This window comes from Mustela lutreola, chromosome 1, assembly GCF_030435805.1.
Source record: "Mustela lutreola isolate mMusLut2 chromosome 1, mMusLut2.pri, whole genome shotgun sequence".
In the NCBI taxonomy this organism is placed as follows: Eukaryota; Metazoa; Chordata; class Mammalia; order Carnivora; family Mustelidae; genus Mustela; species Mustela lutreola.
This window is the reverse complement of record NC_081290.1, coordinates 176989348-177010163: the sequence shown is the minus strand read 5'-3', so window position 1 is coordinate 177010163 and position 20816 is coordinate 176989348. Positions and strand designations below refer to the sequence as shown.

Sequence of the window (20816 nt, the reverse complement as noted above, 5' to 3'; positions counted from 1 at the left end):
CCAGCCACGAGGAGCACGAGGAAAAGACTGTGTGGATTGTTGACCCCGGGGTCAGGATGAAGTTAGTGGACAGAGGAGAGCATCGGTTCCCCGGAGGTCTCTCTCCCTGGTTTAACCTCAGAGCCGTGGGGAGTCTGCTTCTCCCTCTGACCTTCTCCTCGCTCATGCTCTCTCTCACTGTCTCTCTCTCTCTCTCATAAATAAATAAATAAAATCTTTAAAAAATGAAGTGATTTGTTGAATTTGGAGGGTTGAGATAGTATTTCCTCCCTCAGCAACAGGAAGCAAACAGAAAGCAAAGAGAGTGATCACTCTGTTCCAGGAAGTATGCTAAGTGCAAGGAAATGAAAATATGAATAATTCAGGTCAACCCTTCTTCTTTTCATTTCAAACTTGTAATTTTTCTAAGGTAGCAAACTCATCTCCTCAGCCATCCATTTTGTCTGGAGAGTGCAAATATCTTGAAGATTAGCTTCGCAGTATCTCAAGTACCATCTTTAATAATATTCAGGCTGAGGGTGAACCAAACCAAATGTTCTTTTTTGAAATGCTCTTAAGAAATATCCAAAAACCTTGTACTTAGCACAAATCAAGGGTGTGTGTTTGGCTTATTTGACTCTTGGTGAATGAAAGGATGAGCCATTGTAGCACCAAGGAAAGTGTGTGCAGATTCAGCCTCAAGTTCAAGTACCTGCAGAACGTCTTGATGACCGGCTCGCTTCCGTGGGCAGGTTCCTCCCGCGTCCTCCAAGCTGCAGGAATGGATCCAAGCTGGAAGGGTTTTCTGCAGTGCCTGGCAGGTCCTCTGTGCTCCCTGAAAGCCAGCTGTTGCTACAGAGTAATTAATCATAGAATTTTCTTAATACTAAACAACATTATTGTGTTTATAAGAGCTCTTAACAACATTTAAACCTCCACCTAGGTTTCCAGCAACACGATGAATGAAGACCACTGGCAGTACTTTCTAGATGAAAATTAAATGTTCATTTATCATTTGGTCCGTATGGAGCACAGCAAAATCTACTAGCACAGTTGTATTTGGTTATTTGTAATTTTCTGTGCAGCCCCTGACTAAGATGTCGTTGTTCGGCTAACACAGAGTTAATTTAATCCAACTTCATGACCATCCGTCTCTCCTCTCCAGGATCATTGCAGTTTCCTCGGGCTGTGGTATGCAAATAATAATGGCAGTGGATCATCCTTTTCCTAACTAGACTCTATCCGTCTACAAACACACCTTGAACTCTCTCTAGCTCTGGGCTGTGGCCCTCATGATGCTCTCTTTGAGTCGATGACCTCTTCTCTGCCTGCTGAAGGAACTTTCTTCCTTACCTGTTGGACTGGTATTTGCTCTAATCTTTGCTTATCTGTTCTAACAACTTCCCAGACTAAGTTTGGTGTAAAGAAATCAGAAACTAACAAGTACAAGAAGTTCCTTGTCCTATATGAGGAAAAATGAACTTTCAAAAAAAAAATACTTTGTATTAGCTTCAAGATTTCATGAGTGATTAGTGGATGAATCCTAGAAGATCTAAATTATAACATTGTACTTTATTGTCAGTGATGGCTTAAAAGTTGTGAAACGAACTCTTAAATCAGCAGAAATCTGCAAGTAGGTCTTACCTGTGGGGGCTATTTACAATTAATGGTATATTTATTTTATTAATATTTTATTTCCAGTCGTAGTTGACTCATGTCCAGAGCTTCTTAGAGCTCTCCGAATATATGTTACTAATTTCAGAGGCAAATTCTCTGTCTTTGAAAGATGCTCTTTGAAAAAAAAAAAAAAAAGAAAAGAAAAAGAAAGAAAGATGCTCTTTGATTCTTGTTCATTATTGATTTTGGAACTCATGATATCCTTGTACTAAATGTTGTTGCCAATAAAAGCTGACCTCCAGCCACGGCCTCTCCCATATTCCTTGTTATAGATCCGATTGGATGATGAGCATGTAATGAAATATACTTGTAAAGGCTTGGTTGGATCACAGAGTTTGATGGAACCAAAGGGTTTTCAATTTTGGCTTTATTCCGTAGACGCCGAGCCATCGGTGTATCATTATTTGCATGTGCACTCCATTGCACTCCATGTCAGAAGTGCAGGTACCAGAGTACAAGGAGTCTTTGCTCTGAAGGATCTCCTCCATAGAATGATCTCAGGGCCCAGGCCTGCAAGGTCAGCATCATCTGAGTTTTCCTCCGTGGGTCATGAACGGAGGAGTGTCAGGACAAATGAAGATTCACTTAGGGGACGAACATTGACAGGGCATTTGTTTGTTATCGTTTTACGAATCCAGACAAACCCCTCTGTGTCTTCCACATTTCCAAAGGAACACCTCTAAGCCTTCACTTAATCAAGAAGCCCAGCTTGACGTAGGAGAGGACTTCATTATTTTATTACCTGCCTCTGAGGAGTAGACAGAAGACATCAAACAGAAGCAGAGTTTTCAAGGTGAAGGAAAATGCTCCGACAAAAGTCCCTCCAAACGTCACCCCAGTAAGTCACACTTGGTCAGTTAGACATTGTGTTGGGCGAAAGCTTTTTTAAAATCTCTAAGTAAGTGCCTACGTTTTGTTTGAAGAGATGAATGAGCACATCCCTCTGAGCAAGAAGACTTTAAGGCTCGTCTCCTCACGTACTGCACAGATTGAGATGAACAGCCCTCCTCCGTGAGATCTGGGAACAATGATCCTAAATGTTGGGAACAGCAGTCTGGACAGTTGTCTCCTAGACTCCAAAGACAGTTGCTCCCGGCTCCACCAACGGGGCTCGGAGAGGGAATCACGCAGACATCCAGCGCCGGCATCCGGTGACTGACCGCCGATCAGCTTGCCGTGGAAGGGGCATGAGTGGCTCATTGACCTGTTAGCGTGTCGTGTACTACCTCCCTCCGCAGCAGCCCCCAGGTGACTGACGGCCAAGGAAGGGTTATCTGGCCACAGCCTGTCTGCACGTGTAATCCCCAGTCAAGTCTGTCTTTCATAGTGAAGATTATTATGGAGAATTTCATGAGCGATAGCGGCATCGTATCCTCAGCTCGATTTTCTTTCATACTGTGAGTCTGTCCTCACACGAGGCAGACACATGCCTATCGGACGTTGGGCTGATGGGTAACGTCGTGTTTTCTTTTAAGACATCAGAAGTTGGTGTTGCGTTAACCATGTTTTCGGTGGAGCCGAATGTGCTGATTCCAGAACAATTCTTCATTGTCCCATCTTTGAACAATTCTCTCTAGTAATTGGTGAGAATTATTTCTAAAAAAATGCTTTTATTTTCCATGGAATTTCCAGGGACTACATGGTTGACAACAAGTCAGTCTAAGGATATAATGTAAGGCTTTAGGGGTAGGTGCTCCATACACTCCAGCCCATTTCTCTTTTCCATTTTTCTTTTAGAAATCATGTGGTTTCACTCCTAAAAAGGAATAGCGCAGGGGATCCTAGGGGAAGAGGGAAGACTGGGAAGAATTCAGAGACGGAGACAAACCGTGAGAGACTCTGGACTCCAGGAAACAAACTGAGGGCTGCAGGAGGAAGGGGGGTTGGAGGGATGGGGTACAGGTGACGGCCATGAAGGAGAGCACGTGATGTGTTGAGCCCTGGGCATTACACGCAACTACTGAATCATTAAACACTACATCAAAAACTGATGATGTACTATATGTTGGCTAACTAAATAGAATTAAAAAAAGAAATTTATCAATTTCTTATGAACACTCGGTATGTATTATAAAAAGTCAAGGCCCCGTGAATAGACAAATGGAAGAGAGCGAAAGCGTGCGTCATTCCGTGTAGCAATGTGGTGAATGTAGTGTCAGTCTTGCTTCACTCAGACACCTGTGCGTTTTTCTAGTAGAATTAGGTAATTGAAAGATACTCTTATAACCTTTTCGTGTGTAAGGTTTTATTTTAAGGACGTTAACTGTTTATTATGTCTGTTACAAGTATAATTGTGCACTTATCTTTATGCTTCTAATTTTGTCTTAGTATTTGTTTTGGAATCATGCAACACTTAGCGTGTGTGAGGGGCGTCCATGTTGGTGCTGCCTGACTTGGCTAGCATGAGTGACGTAGCTAGCATGAGTGATGTAGCTAGTGTGAGTGCTGACGGTACTCACTCTTCCTCCCGCACTTCAGTTACACGGGTACCATGTGTGTTTTCAGATGCTCTTAAGATGCTCTTTTTCCAGCTCACCAACCTCCTAGTGAATAACTTTTCTCTCCCACAGATCAGACTTCCAGAACTAAGCTATTTAAAAAGCACAGATCTCAGAATCACATTTGTGTTTTCAAAATTACTTCAGATAGACTGTAAGGGAATGGGTTTTATTTCAAAATGCCAAATAATGAGTTTCACCACCAAAATATGATTATGAAGTGTTATAACATGACGACATAAACTAAGAATAAAGTATTTTTAATGATGTAAATGAATTCTTCGTAGATTAAGGCAGTGCCAACAATGATGCCTGTAATTTAAGGGTGTCATGTGCCATGGTTCGGTGGGCTGAAAACCACGTGACCAAGAGGGAACACTAGCTTCTTGGAGCCCAGTCCTGACTCTAGTCGTAATTAATTCAGCGATGCTGGGCAGTATCTCTGGCTCTCAGCCCCAGAGTGTGCTCTCCTCTCAAAGGATGGCTTGGACCCTGAGATACGGTCCTAGTAATTCACCCACAGCTCCAAAGTGCAGCCCCTGCAGGAATAAGGGAACTGAGTAGTCAGAATAGCAGCCTCTTTCCTTCAGGATGAAACAGGCTGCTGTGTAGATGCAGGAGGTAAGGAAACAAAGCACCGGATTGGTACCCGCTTCTTGGAGCTCACACATACTTCTCTCTCCTCAGAAGAATGGGACATAGCTCTTAAAAGCACTTGTTGGAGTTTGTTGTAATAAAACACAGAAATGTGTTTTTGTAAGCTGGACTGTTTCAATTTATGTTAAATGATTATTCACCGTTCTATTTTAGCATTTAAGTCATGCTAAGGGCACTGCTCTGTGAAAAGCACCCACAGTAACAGAGTCTGACTTTGAAAAAGCAAGTTGTCTACCCAGGATGATTCTAAAACTGTGCAGCAAGCAGTCTGACACCGGTCCCGACTGATCAGAACGAGCTCTGGCTCTAGGGGAAGTGGATGAACGTCATCCCCGATAGTGCTCACTAAACCAGTGAGATCGGAGTGTGTACTCAAAACTCCAGTGAGAATTTGGGGTAAAACACGTAAGAAATAAACAAGCACCCTGTATTCTAGAGCAAGCATTCTAAATGGGGAAGGAGATCATGAACAGGAGAACAAAAAAAATCAATTCAGATCATCATAAATGTTTAAAGAAAATTAAGCAAATTAAGTGGCCAGGGTGGCAAAGAGTGCAGGTATTTTAAATAAAGTGTTCGAGGAGGGGTTCTGCACTGATGTGGTGTTTGAGCATAGAACTAAATGATGAGGGGCCAGTCACATTTGGGGAAAGTGCATCATGGGCAGAGGGAGCAGTAGCAGACTTAGATGGAATAGAAGCCTGGAGTGTTATTTGCTGTAAGAAGGCCAGTGTTAGTGGGAGTGCAGTTTTTGAGAAAGATAGAACATCAACTCAGAGAGAGACGCTGGGGAGGAAACAAGATGGGGTCAGATCACATAAGACCAGATCCTAAGTGTGATGGACAGCTATCAGAAGGATTTAAGCAGAAGACCAAAGTAATTTGATTTATACTTTAAGAAGATACCAGTAGAAAAAAGTAGCCCCAAAATACACCCATGCATATACAGTTAATGAAGATTTGACAAAGGAGCCAAGAATACTTGATGGGGAAAGATGCTCCGTTCAATAAATTGTGTTGGAAAAATTAGATATTCACCTGTGAAAGAATGAAATTGGACCTGTATCTTAATACCGCTCATAAACACTGACTCGATACAGAGTCGACTTCAATATAAGACTTGAAACTGTAAAACTCCTACAAGACAACAGAGGCAGAAAGCTCCTAGACATTGGTTTTGGCAGTGACTTTTTTGGATAAGGCATCAAAAGCAAAGGTAATAAATAAGCAGTGGGACTACATCAAAGTATGAAATCTTTGACACAGCAAAAAACCAGCATAATGGAAAGGCACCCGAGGGCATGGAAGAAAACATTTGCAAACCACACAACTGAAAAGAGTTTAACATCTAAAATATATAAGGAACTCATACAATGCAATAGCAAAATATCCAAATAATCTGATTTAAAAATTGGCAGAGGACCTGAGTAGATTATTTTTTAAAAGAAGACATATAAATGCTCAATGGGTGCAGGTGCAGAAAAGATGCTCAACATTACTAATCAGCAGGGAAACCCGAATCATAAGCCCAATTATCACCTTACACCTATTACAGTGACCAGTGTCGAAAAGACAAGTGGTAACAAGTGTCGACACGGGAGTGGGGAAGAGGGAGCATCAGTGCACTGTTGATGGGAATGCAGATAGATGAGTACAGGCCCTGAAGGAAACAGCACGGAGGGTCCTCAAGAAATTAAAAAAAAAAAAAAAAAAAAAAACTATCATACAATCCAGCAATCCCACTTCTGGTTGTGTAACCAAGAGGAACTCAGTCACGTAGTAGGGAGACTTCTACACACCCACGTTCACTGCAGTGTCCTTCACCACAGCCAAGACACGGAAGCAACCTGAGTGTTCATTGACAGATGAACAGTTGAAGAACACGTGAGAGATATAATTCCACCTGAGAAAGAAGCAAATCCTGCATTTGTGACAACAGGGATGGACCTTGAGGACCTTGGGGACATGAGACATTATACTAAGGATAACAAGTCAGACAGGAAAAGACAAAACCTGTATCTCACCTCTATGTGTGCTCTTAAAAAGAAGGGGGGAAAAGGTCAAACCCACAGGAACACACGAGTAGGGCACCTGCCTGGGGCAAGAAGGTAGGAAACTGGGAAGTGATTGGTCAAAGGGTTCAAACTTGCAGTGATGAGATCAAGAAGTTCTGGACATCTGCTGCTCAGCACGGTGACTATAATGAACGATCTCGTGTATACACTTGAGAGTTGCTGAGAAAGGGTCGTTCTCAAAGATTCTCACCACACACACGTGCACACAGTTGTAATTACGTGAAGTGATCGATGTGTTAACCAGCCTCATTTGGTAACCACTTAGCAAGTTACACGTGTATCAGATTATCATGTTGTACACCTTCAATTTACACAGTGTGGTCTGTCAGTCGTCTTTTGTAAAGCCAGAAAAGACAAGAGCATGGCGGCTGCCTTGGGGAGTGTGGACTCTGGAGACTGCAGCAGCATGTAGAAGCTGGAGTCTGGGAGCCCCGCCAGTATCTCCGACGAGATTGTGGTAGAGGAGATGAGAAATGCATGTGAAGGATAGATTTAGAAAGCAAATGGCTATGTTCCTTCCTGTGCCAAGTTTGTCCTTTCGGGTCTAAATTCTGCAGTTCCGTCTTAGAAGGGGTATTTTTCCCTTTTTTAAAGCTCATTTTAAATGTGTCATTTATAAATAATGGCAAATTTTGAAATAACCTCAAAGAAGGTTCGTTTATTTGAAAAGTCTAATAGTCATGTTGCCAAGAGAAGATAAATTTATTTTTTATCTGGAACTTAATGAAATCCTCTGTCATTGGTGCCTATTAAAGCTTCTAAGCAGACAGTGAAGAAACAAAAAGTTCTTTGTGTAATATTTGTCTGGGTGCATGTGCACAAAGGCCCTCTATGCTTAAAAATGCTTAACAAAACACTTTAACCCTATATCTGTGCAAGAAAACGAAGTAAATCTTAGTCACGGAATTTAGTAAGCGTAGATGTAAAATCTAAATCAGTAAGAGTACTTCAGGTGATATCCTCATAGAACCTTCCACCGATTCTCTGCTATACGTCTTTCCTACTTTTCTTTTACCTTCCCTCTGGACCCTGTTTCATCCAAGCCAGCTATGAGGATGTGAAAGACCAGCACACAGTGCATACTGAGAAGTGTGCTCAGGTGGCCTTGAGAATTGGTTTTCTAATCATTAAAATGAAGAGTTTGCATGAGATAATACTACAGTTCTTTCCAGGTCCATGATTTTGAGATCGTCCCTCTCCTGATGTCACACCTGACCAACACGATCCATCACTTGTGTCCTTGCCATCACTGTGCTGGAGGTTCTCAGACCTGCATCCCAGGTGCTGGTCTCCCTCAAGGGGTCCTCTCCTAGAGCAGACAGCATCCTGAGCTTCAGTAGCTGGATAGAGCACAGGCACCTCAGACGTGCCGTACCCAGCATGACTCACTGATTTTCCCCAATAGCTTCCTTTCCTTACATGTTCCTCACGTTTGTCTAGACGTCTGTCTCTCTTGGAGTCTTCTACCCCACCTCTCTCGTAAGCAGCCATCTACTTACTCCTCTCCTTACCTGAGTCTACAAGACTCAGCTCCAGGGTCACAGTCTTCATGAAATTTTCCCATGCCCATTTCCTCCTGGGTAAATTTCCTACTGCCTTTGTTGATGTCTCCAGCAAACCCGAATGATAGCACACACCTGAGTTCACTACAGGAGCTCTTTACCTGGCTATGGATATGTTGACATTCTGAACTCCTCGAGGGGGAGGTAGAGTTTCTCTGTTCCTTGTGATTCTAGTCTCAGCTTAGAATGCATCATCACGCAGTTGGTGACGAGCCAGTATGAAACTGAATGAGTGAAACGAAAATTCTAGGATGTGAGGACTCCTACCGGCATAGGCCCTCCCCCCAACAGTTCCTTCACAACATGGAAAGCTGGTGGCTTTATGGCCCAGTGTCACCTGTTCTCCTGCTTAGGAAGACTTCTGTCAGTGCCAGTCTTCATTTGTGTTCAGCCATCCTGTAGCTGGAGGAATTCACCATTCAGTGTACAGAGACCAATGTTCTCTTTCTTTCTTATCTTTCCTGAGGTAGAGATGAGAATAATGATGTCTTGTCAGTTTTTAACAGATCATTCTTTGAACCCCACATTTGACTTAGTTCTATCTCAGTAAACAACGAAAATTTTTTTAACACAGGCATTTATATCTAGACCAGTCTCATCATGAGCAATTAACAAATGCACTTGCAGCTCCTCAAAATGTTAATGAAATTTAGACCTGATACTTAGCTTCATTCGGTAAGTATACTTGGGTAAATAAGCTGCCAGATTTGAAAATCTGAATTTTTCTCAGCATCGTCTTAAAATACATCCTACTCCCTGGCTTGGCTAGAAGGCATCAACCAAGTTGAGTGGTTTTAGCAGGGTCAAGAAACCATCTGTGACATGTGAAAATGGTAGAAATCAGCTTTTTCTTCCCATTATGTTTTTTTTTAAAGATTTTATTTATTTGACAGAGAGAGATCACAAGTAGGCAGAGAGGGGGAGAGAGAGAGAGAGGGAGGAGGAAGCAGTCTCCCCACCCAGCAGAGAGCCCGATGTGGGACTCGATCCCAGGACCCTGAAATCATGACCTGAGCTGAAGGCAGAGGCTTAACCCACTGCGCCACCCAGGCAGCCCCTCCCATTATGTTTTTAAAGCTACTGGTGCTGGAGTAATTAACAAGAAACACACACAAATTGGAGACAAATTCACCTTTTAAGAGAAGTTCTTTTTCTGAGATCCATTGCTACCACAAATCCTTCAAGGCTTCCTGAGATAACTTTCTCGGGTCTGCCCTTTTTCCTTCTTTCTTTGAGTGGGCAGTACTTTGCCATTCCATGGCCATCATCTTCCCACTGCCACTCTTCCTGGTGTGTCCTGACAGAGTCAAGAATAACTCTTTGCTGCTGAATTTGTCTTTGAAAAGATCGCTGATATTAGAGACCAGCTCAGGAAGCAGGACTGAACATGATGCAGAACTAGTTCAAGCCAAATCAATATCAATATGGATAATGGACATTATTACTCTTTATTAAGGACCTAATTAAGTGCTAGTTATAATTACATAATTAGTGCATTTAGTTCGTTCTCAAAACTACTCTCTAACTTAAGCATTCCGTACCAGCCTTTTACAGATGGATTGCAGAGGCTAGGTACAGTGCCCCAGGTCACCCAGTGGGCAGAAGGCCGACTTAAATGTGAACTCCCGTCTGCACATTTTCCATTTCACCAGGATTTAGGAGTAAATGTACCCATTATGTCCATAAATGTGCATGTTTTGAATGAGAAGTGTTCTTGAGGAGAGATTCTGAAGACAAATGGTGAACCGTCCAGCAAGTAACCTTATTTCTGTTGTCACTTAGTGGGAAGAAGATTCTGATGGCTGAGATATAGAAACTGTGCACATAATGAATTGCACAGAGGTTTGACTGACTCACATGGATGTTTCTTGCCTTCTAGGAAGATTTCCAACCCGCAGCAGCCTCAGAGACCAACTGGGAGTCAGTCACAAGCTCCATCTCAGTAAGTAATTTGCTTTTCTGTTGCCAGAGAAAAAAAGCTGATGGAGAAGCTGAGCTCAACCCCAGAACGGCATCAGCTGCATGAAGGTCCTAGGGCTTTACTCGCAATCATGATGTGTCCTTCCATTTCTTTTATGGTTACAGCAGGCTTTGTTACATGCCCTTCCCCCTCTCTTCAAAAAAGTTCTCAGGAAATGCCAGTACCCATCGTAGGATCACAGGCTAGACAATGACTTCAGTATTTATCAGTTTCAAAGTAGAATGTTCCAACTAGACGACTGTCCAGACATATCAAACATAGAAAACTGGTCCATGAGCCCAAGTTCCAGTGGGGAATTTTGAAATAGTGTTTTGAATATTCCAGGGGAAGCTGTTAACCTTTGTGGTTTTAAGGATCTTTGCAGATGTGAAAAATCCCAGTGTTTACAGTAAGATAACTTAAGTGCAAACCAGGCGTGTGTTCTGTTGAACCTCGAAGTAAAACATAACTCACCCCAAAACTATAAAATGGTTCATGCTCTCCATTTTTTCTTCCACGTTTAGTCATTTCTCAGTATTCTATTTCTCTTTGTTCAGAAAGATCAGACCTTGTTTTCACCAGTCCTCCTATAGGTAGCACGTAGATAGCAAGGAGATACAAGATGATAAATGTAGGTGTTCACTAGAAGGTCAAGAGCATGGAGAAAGCTTGCCCATGGGTCTGACAGCGTCCATGTGGCTGAGTTAAGGGTGGAATTTTTTTTCAAGTAATATTCCATCCTTTGCTCTCTGGGGGATTTTTAAAGAAATTCCTTCAGAGGGCAGGGTTTCCTTAGCAATGGATTCTGTGACTAATTCACCTGGTGTGTCCGCTGGACTAGAACAACATGGCCTGATCAAGAGGTCAGTGATGTTTCTAATGGTGATATGAAAAGTCTTTTATTTGTTCTCAACAGCCCCAAACCTCTTTGTAAAGCATATTTTGTTTTTGTAGAAAGTGGCTTCTAGTGTTCTGAGCATTTTTTTTCTTTTACAAATTGTTATTTTAAAGTCATTCAGTTAGCTTTAGAATGGATTTTTATAGATAACGAAAGCTGAATGAGATCAGGTCTACAGGGCTGTGAAAACAGGCAGGACCAGTTAGTTCTTTCTCACAAAAATAGTTTTTAAATAATTACAACAAATAACAATTTATAATAATAATAAAAATGATTTTTAATAATAATAATAATAAAAGCCCTTCCCCATTCCCTTTCCCTCCAGGCATATTTGAAAACTGCTTTTAAGGCACACGTGGGTGGGTTAATGCTTTTGCCATAGAAGGACCACCTGAAAGCAGGCGGGCATCCATTCTCTGGCTTCCGGACCTTTGGACCTCGACTGGTTAACCAGAGAGAAACCCTGAGTTGAAAGTGAGAGTGAGAAGTGTGGGCTTTGCCATCTGAAACGCTGTGGCACGTAGGGGTTCTTGTTAGGACGCTGCCTGAAGTCCCAGGAACGCAAGTGCTCGTTAATTCCCTTTCCCGGAGCAGGAGGAGATCTTTGCCCGTGAGGGATCCTATTCGCTTGGCAGTTTCTTGAAAGACCTTTTGAAACCCTTTGTGGCTCTGCTTTCTATTTCCTTGTTATAGGTCATGAATTTGTACAGAGATGTTTGAATCATGGCTCATTGGCCTCTAGATTATCGAAGGGGTAGTGAAGTAAGGGCTTGGGAACTTACATGGGGACATAGTGCACGGAATCCCTCCCAAACTTTCTTTCAGTGTGTTGCATGCCCCATTTAAAGAATATTTCTGAGAGTATTTTAAGGACAGCTGGGATCGTGAGCAAGCATCAGCCCTTTTAAAAATACATATATGTATGCTTCCCGTGAGGATCTCCCAGTCTTGGTCGAGAGCAGGTTTCATGACTAATTATCCTTGTTGATGCCCAGTAAATAAGCTGGTGAACGTGCCAGATTTTATTGGATTCTCTCCAGAGGAGATTCGAGCCCTGCTCACATGACCCCTGTGATGTGAGGTGACCCGTGAAGAGGAAACACGGAGACTGAACATGGCGGGAGAGAGTGGATTATGGAAGCAGTTCACAATTTAGATTCTAATGCTTATTTGTGAATGCAGATATGGATGCTTTGGGAGCTCGAACCAGGACATGGGATGATGTAATTTAGATATTGCCACTGAGTCGATATCTTCTTTAATGATTATATTTCAGATGTACTGGAGGTTTTGTGATCTGCCTGGTTTTGATTTGCAAAAATGTGAATGACTATCTTTTCCAATTAATTGCTCTTATTTAAGAACATGGCAGAACTATAGTAGCTTGAGCATGATATCTATGCGTAGAATGTCTCACGATCAGAAGCCTGTTTATGTTCCTTCCGTACACTTGTATGACTATTGTATTTCGTAGCGATGGACCTTCTCTGAGTACACTGAGCTGTATGTCACCCTTAGGGGGTATCCTATCACTCTCCATCAGTAACGGACCCCACCCTCACGGCGGACGCCCTGGACAAGACAGTCGCAGAGTTTGATACTGTGGAAGACCTACTCAAACACTTCAATCCAGAGTCATGGCAGGAAGACCTTGAGAATCTCTATTTGGACACCCCCCATTATCGGGGCAGGTCCTACCACGACAGGAAGTCAAAAGGTAAGAGACAGACCCCTGGCAGTTCTTCCTGAGCACACAAGACCACTGATAATAACTCTCAGTGAGGACTAAACTCGCAATATATGTAACTCACTAAAATCAGAGGATTACTGCCAGTCTTGTTCCTTATCTCTCCGACAGCACCTTCAGATGAGGTTCTGGGTTTATCACAAACTGTTTTGTTTGTACTGGATTAAAAAAGAGCTAGAAGAAACTTTGTAAAATCGTCTGGACCAGCTTCTTGCATCTTGGCAAGTAAGATATTATTAGCCTCGCTGTCACTGGAAGGAAGTGTGTTGGTACAAGTTGTGTGGCCTGTGGGCAGTAGAGAGAAGATGAGCATCATGGTCTCTCACCCCTAGGGCCAGTGCCCATGTGGTGGTCCGCTGGGCCTCTCCAACAGATGTGAATGTTGATTTAGCTCAGGACTCGATGATGGTAAGATAGGCTCCTGGGAAAGCAGTGGTCAGAGCTCTTTGGAAGCTTTCACGTTTTCCCATTCAGTGTCTATATTCTTGAATGATTTTATGAAGGTCTACTGTGTGCTTGGTGCTCTGGAGGCTTCGTAGGACATACATGTCCCAGAGAAGACTCAAGGAAGGCATGGGGTGACTTGGAGGGGGTGGTCTGGGCATGCGTTCCACTGGAAGTTTCAGGCAAACATCATGAGGGGAGGAGAGAGGAACACTCACAAGAAAACATCTTGAGTTAAAACAATAATACTGAAAGTCACAAAAAATTAGTATCTTACTCATACGTCTGAGCAATAGGATCTGAGATGAGGGTGTTTCTTTGCATGTTTAAATTAATAGTGAAATATCTTGTAATGACTTTTATTGAATAAAACTATAGTTTCTAACCCTTTTCATTCTTGCTTTATTTGCTAAAATTTATCATTGAAATTTTCACTAAAAGTCTCATAAGGCTCGTTTTCACCACAGATGTGAAGGTATTTTGCTAACATAGAGCTTGTTTCCTACAGTTTATAATGTCAGGGGCGCTTTGAAGAACCATGAACTTGGCCTGCTCTGGTAGAAAATGCTTGTGTCAGTAAGCATGAGCTGTTAGAGCATTTGTCCTGGAATGACTGATTAGTTAGATCCTGCCTGGGCCTGCAGCTTATGGCTCAGGTCTGGAACTTTATCTACTTTATCTACTTAAAACACACAGTGAAGGGGTGGACAGGGAGTCCCTGGTGTCCTTGACATCCTGGAGATATGCCGTAGGCAGATCGCCGGAGCTCTCAGAGTCTCCCCGGGTCTCAGGCTGGATTCAACTCAGATAAGAAATTGCTTTTCTGTAGTGTTGCTGTCTTTAGGTCTCACTTACATCAACTTGAAGGAAAGTAAAAGATTCACAGTGTTTTGAAAACCCCGAAAAAAACAGGAAGAGATGGTAATGGACAAAGAAATGAAAAACTCTGACTCTTTCTTAGCTTCCGTACGATAGCTACCTGAGGAGCAATTCTGCTTGGTACCTATCATTTGGATTTTTTAAATTAAAAAATCACCTAAATCCATTACTTTCTTTCCCCCAGAACTTATGTTGAGTTGGAGGCAGAGTGTCCTATAAACTCTGCCGTTTATAGGTATTGTGACAGTCCAGCAAGTCGCTGGTCTTCCTGTGCCTCCATTTCTCCAGGCAACGTGTGTGATTACATCTACCTCCGGTGGTCATTAGCAGGGCCGTCGAGAGCCCCTGCACATAGTACTTGTGCAAGAAGCATCAGCTAGCTCTGGCTACTGAGGATTCCAGAATATATTTGCATCGCTGTGCTGGCAAAGCCTTCCTTGTCCCTCATCCTCTCCCTCTGAAGCCCGCCACCTCAGAGTCTGGAGTCCTGGGGACATTACGGCCTTCCTATGCCTACTACTGCAGTTAACTGTGTCTGGTGTCTTCTGTAAGGCAGTGTGAGATCCTAGGACCTCCAGGTCCGAGTAGTAAGTCAGCTGGGGAACGGCAGGAAGCCCGCGCGTCTGGTCCCAGCCACACTGACTCCCGGCCTCTGGGGGTGGGCTGAGCAGTCGGTGCTGTTTTACGGCCCATGGGAGACTGAGACCCATCCTGAGTGGCAGCCAACGCTGAGGGCATGGTGTTCAACATTGTTCATCTGTATCTCGGGCTCTCGGCACAGCCTCCGTGAATGTGTGTGGAATTAAAGATATTAATCCAGCAGGAGCATTTATCCAAAGTTTGCAAGAACCCGCCCCATAAGACTGAGGACTGTAGCTTATTAAGAACGCCTCTGGTCCTGACAGAACCTCGCAAGAACTCTCAAGGTGACTTTCCGTGTAGTCCTGACGGAGTCAACACTTCTTTCCCCGGTTGGCTTGGGTTCCATTTCTTAATCTCTTGTTTAGAATGGCCCTAAGGCGGGTCTGTACTGTTTCTGGAAGCCCTGGCCAGTGTCCACGGTCCCTGCGCTTGTATAAACGTGCTGACTTCATTGTTTATCATTCTGCGCCCACCACACCACCTGCATGCCTGTCTCACACACGAGGACAAGTCTGGTTTAACGTCTCAGCTGTCGCTGTCAGCTTTTCAAACTCAAGAAGTACAAACTCATGGTTTCTGATCTGTTGTATAAGGAAGGAAGCAGTGAATGCAGAGTGGGGACAGAAACATAGTTACAGATAAGGGAGGTCTGTTGGATGGCTAATAAAAGAGTGAACTTTGTAGGATCCTGAAAAAATTTCCTCTTGTCAGTATGATAATTCTTTAATGCTGTAAAAAGCAAGTATTGGTTATGGATAGCTGTTGAATATCCATTCCTCTGATTTGTCCAGATGGATCAAAGGGACATTTTTTGTGATATCAAAGAGAGGATTCTAAGATGACCCTCCAATGTGAACGTACAAACACAGAGTCTTATAAACGCTAAAATAAAACACAAACACCCTGGGTGTGGAATGTTTGTAACGAGGTAGGGATAGTACCTATTTAGAATTAATGTGTATGCTTCGATTTTAGTGTTTGTTTGAAAGCAGATTTGGTGACAGGGAGATTCAAGGTCTTTCTAGGAAGAGACTTGTACATGGAGAGCAAGAGGTCAATGAAGTTTGGGGAAAAGAGGAAGAGAAAAGGGACAATAACCTCGCCACATATTGGAGCCAGAACTTCAGCACCTAAAGTTGACTTTTCAAAAATTCGCAAATAAAAGAGAAGCCCAGACTTGTGTATCGCAGCTTCTGGACTGAAGACAACACTACAAGCCCATGTTTCCCATGTTCTGTGTCTTAAGGGATATGGAGAAAGAGACGACAAGGATTATCAAAATTTGTCCATAACTGTAGTTCCACAACTCAGTTTTTACCAATAATTTCAACCTCATACTTTCACTGAAAGCTGCCAAAAAGTTAAAAAAAAAAAAAAACCAAGTTCAAGTTGCATTTACTTTTTCTGATGACTCTGCTAATAATAAAAAACATTTGTACATAATTAGGTAAAAAGTTACATGGATCTTCTGCAAACTATAATCATCGCAAGACCATGGTGGCCTAAACGAAACCACACTGTGATTTCTTTACAGCCACAATCCTTTGAATTTAGGGGCAGCACAACTTTATTCAACTTCATAATGGATTTTAGATATCTTTCACTTAAAAATGATCAGTCTTACACTCTATTAGAGTGGAGAGCTCATTGAGATGCCATGTATGGTGCTCGCTTCGGCAGCACATATACTAAAATTGGAATGAGATGCCGTGTATGGTCATTGACAATGTAAATGAGATCTGTTGGGTTTTGTTTTGGTTTTTTGGTTTTTTTTTTTTAACTTTCCCCAAACATTTTGTGTCATAGGGAAAAAATCCAACAAATTAGAACAAGGGAGAAGCCTATTTTCACAGCATCAGTGTTGGTCTTCAACTATGGATACAATTTTTGGAGCATTCCAACCTAATAGTTTTTTTTTTTTTAAAGATTTTATTTATTTATCAGAGAGAGAGTGGGAGAGAGTGAGCACAGGCAGACAGAATGGCAGGCAGAGGCAGAGGGAGAAGCAGGCTCCCTGCCGAGCAAGGAGCCCAATGTGGGACTCGATCCCAGGACCCACTGAGCCACCCAGGCGTCCCCCAACCTAATAGTTTTGAACGACAGTTTTACTTACCACAAGTAAATGCTTCCCCAAAGGGTTGCTATTTTTTAATGCATGTGACAGAATTCGTGTGCACTCTTCTTTAAAAAAAAAAAAAAATCAGCATTTCTACATTAAGTGGAATAAACATATTGATATTAAATCGATTGTAAGTGATAGAGTTTGAAATATGTTATTTTTTAAAGGATTTTGTCTATTTACTTGACAGAGAGAGACAGCGCGCGAGGGAACACAAGCAGGGGCAGAAGGAGAGGGAAAAGCAGTCTCTCCACTGAGCAGGGAGCACAAAATGGGGCTCGATCCTGGGACTCCAGGATTGTGACCCCAGCCGAAGACAGACGCTTAACCAGCTGAGCCCCCCAAGTGTCCCTGAAATATGTGATTTTTACAGACTCTAAGTGGTTGGGGGTTCTAACCCTGGGACGGTTAGTAACCCGTTTGAGAGGCTCTGATACCAATTCTGTGATTTCTCACATGGCATTATTTTGCTCTACGATCTAAGCCACTTGACTTCTTAATTTGAAGACGATCTGTGGGTGAGCAGCTAGCCTAGAATCTGAGGGTTCAGTGACATACATACATTTAAGATCAAAATGTTTGACTTGGTTCTGAATTCTCCCAGGTCAAAATACTTCTAATTTTTAAGTTTGTCATTTATTGCCACTTCTTTGTCATGCCCTTGTCTACGAACTAGGACAATCAAGTTTTGTTCTTTCAAATATGATTTCGAATGAGGGAAATAATTTCATAGCATATTAAGACGTGAACGTAGTCTAGAACGGGCTGAAGCCATCACGACACCAATGCCTTCACTTGGCCTATTTGCTATCTGGTAGCAACCTGCCGGGGGCCTTTGGCTGACACTAGTGATGAATCCGTTGAGTCAGTCTGGAGATAACATCCCCTGTAACTATCTCTGTGTCAATTAAACGAGGTACAGGGGACGTTAAATCAAAACAGATTTATTTTTCTAATTTCTGAGGTTGAAAGAGGGTCGGTTTCCTTGAACCTGCTGAACCATGTCGTAGGCCCCAAGTAAAAGCCGTCCTTATCTGGACGAAAATTGTCTTCCACAAATTTGATGGAATGGGAGCAGGAGAACGGCTGCAGCAGCAGGAAAAGTGTGGACTCTGTCGTCAAGTACGCTTGTGATAAAATTCTAACTCACATCCGAAAGAACTGTGGCCTCGGGGAGTTACTGGTAGCCCGTGGGCGGCCGCGTTCTGCCCTTTGCTGGACGGCTCTAGTTACAACCACTTTGCAAAGCTGTGCTGGGATGAACAAGAGACACTAACACGGGCCCTCGGCACGTTACAGCTACTACTGTTACTTAGGTAAAACGGCACAGAACCAAGATATTTCTGTGAACTCTTCCGCTTTCTTCCCTGGAGGGCGGTCAGATAATCATCGCTAATCTGAAGAGCCTCCTACGGAGTATCCAAATATTGCCAGGTTTAAGGATCCGTAAAATCAGTCCACTCCTTACAAGTTTACAAAATAATCGATCGGCAAGTACTAAACTTTTCTAGGATACTGTTGACCCAGAAACTTTTCTGGCTTGTTAGATGTTTCCTTTGAAAAGCACTTTTTTTTTTTTTTTTAAGAGTTCAGCCCCTGTTGATGACCCATAGGACTTGAAAGGATCTGGATTCCCCACTCCGTTCGCCAGAAAGCGTTAAGGAAAGACGCATTTTTGTTGATCACATTGTGTGTATCTGTGCGGGCTCACGTAAAAGCTTTGAAGGAAGTCTCTGTGCGGGGACAAGGATTTGGGTCCTTTGCCTCCTGGCGCCTCGCTTTCCTCCTACATGATGAGGTTGTCCGCCTTTGTGGGTATCCTGACCCCCTTTAATTGCCCATTACCCCCCTCCCATGAGAGCACAATTGACTGGAAAACATTTAATGGTGGAGAATATTAGGTAACTTTGGTGTCTGGGGTGACGTGTGTGCCTTTCGCCCAATGGTCACTCTGGCTAATGATGGATGTCTTTGCCTCCTGGGTCCCTTATCCACTTTTTCTGGGAAGCATCCTTTTGTCCTGTGCCCCTGTGGATGCAGGGAAAGCGCACACCCTTCCTACAGCACACACTCCTTTCAGAACCACCAGTGCTGGGAAAACCAGCCCATTGACTCTTGACTTACAAAGGACCATGTTAAGCCCCAGGGAATTAAACTGAACACGCATGCCTTCTGACATGGGGGGTCGAGGTGAACGTGATGCTCCTTCCCTTAGTGACCCCGACTGCAGCATCGGAGCTGTTTGGGGCATCCTGGGCTTAACCCTACTCATTTATCTCTTTTATTCATTGTGACAGTGTTGTGGGGGACACCTGCCGAGGGCTAGGGTTTGGATCTGTGCTTCAAACACCCTTCACTCATTCAATTTTTAGATTTTTTAAAATTTATTTTCAGCATAACAGTATTCATTATTTTTGCACCACACCCAGTGCTCCATGCAATCCGTGCCCTCTCTAATACCCACCACCTGGTTCCCCCAATCTCCCACCCCCCCTGCCCCTTCAAAACCCTCAGATTGTTTTTCAGAGTCCATAGTCTCTCATGGTTAAGATTGTATTTATTTTAGAGAGAGAGAGAGAACATGAGAAGAAGGGGTAGAGGGAGAGAAAGAGAGAGAGAATCTCAAGAAGACGCCACACTGAGCGTGGAGCCTGACGTGGGGCTCGATCCCACGATCCTGAGATCAAGACCTGAGCTGAAACCAAGAATGGGACGTTGAACTAACTGCATGACCCAAGCGCCCCTTAACTCATTCAATCTTTATACATTTCTTGGCAGGAAAGTACCGTTATTGCCAATTTATACACTAAAAGAAAATCAGAATGTCTGATGGTAGCTGCAAAGGAGAGAGTCGTGCCACGGACTGGGGTTTGTTCGCTGCCCAGGCCAGGCCTTGGGGAGCTCAGCGGTGTTTGAAGCTCCGAGACTCGGTCTCTTCCGTGAGAGAAAGATGTTTCAAGACCCGCTTGATTCTGATTCCCCTCCTAGCTTGTTTTCCTGTTTCTTGTTGCATTGATGGACTTCACACGTCCTACCAGGTCACAGTTCTTAGAGTTCAGAGAATTGCCGTCTGATGGTATCAGCGGCCGTCTTGCCTCATTCAGCACCTTGCAGACGGCCGTGCACTCACCCCCTTTGTTGCACGTGTTTGTCAAATGCCTACTCTGTGTCCAGCGACCTTAGGCAGGTCGGTTAAGTTCTCTGCCTGTCAGTCCCCACATCTATCAGTTGGGGACAGTCGTGTCTCCCATGAGAGTTTGTTACCAGAAGTCACTGAGAGTTGCACATATGACAGCATCTCACAGAGAACCAGGCACACAAAAGGTGCTCAGTACCTTTCTATTTACGTTTTTAAACCCCGAAAATTCACTGTTGTCTGATTGGGAACCTGGTGACGTAGGTTAATCACTATAAATACACGTGGTAAATATGTCTGTTCTTGAGAAACTAAACCAGCAAACGGAGTCGTGAAATTCATGATTTTAAGTTTAAGATATCCTGATATTTTCTCATTAAAAGTTATAAAGTCATTGCTCTCTCCAGATTTATTTGTGCTTCCAAATGGGGGTTGAGGTGTGGAAACAGTTTTCACAATTATGGGCTGATTTATGGAAGAGGGAGTCTGAAAATCACAATGAGGTGTAATGTCCGTAAAAATGAACAGACTCCTCCTGGGGAA

At 43.2% G+C, this 20816-nt stretch overlaps 1 protein-coding gene across 2 annotated transcripts in view; it reads left to right on the top strand.

Moving 5' to 3' along the window:
- Window positions 1-20816, top strand: part of PDGFD (platelet derived growth factor D) — a 227235-nt gene that overhangs the window by 188446 nt on the left and 17973 nt on the right. For both annotated transcript variants that reach the window (XM_059179436.1, XM_059179427.1), the window contains exons 4-5: window positions 10328-10390; window positions 12825-13023. In XM_059179436.1, the coding sequence (XP_059035419.1) occupies window positions 10328-10390; window positions 12825-13023 (262 nt within the window). The remainder of the gene's footprint in view (window positions 1-10327; window positions 10391-12824; window positions 13024-20816) is intronic.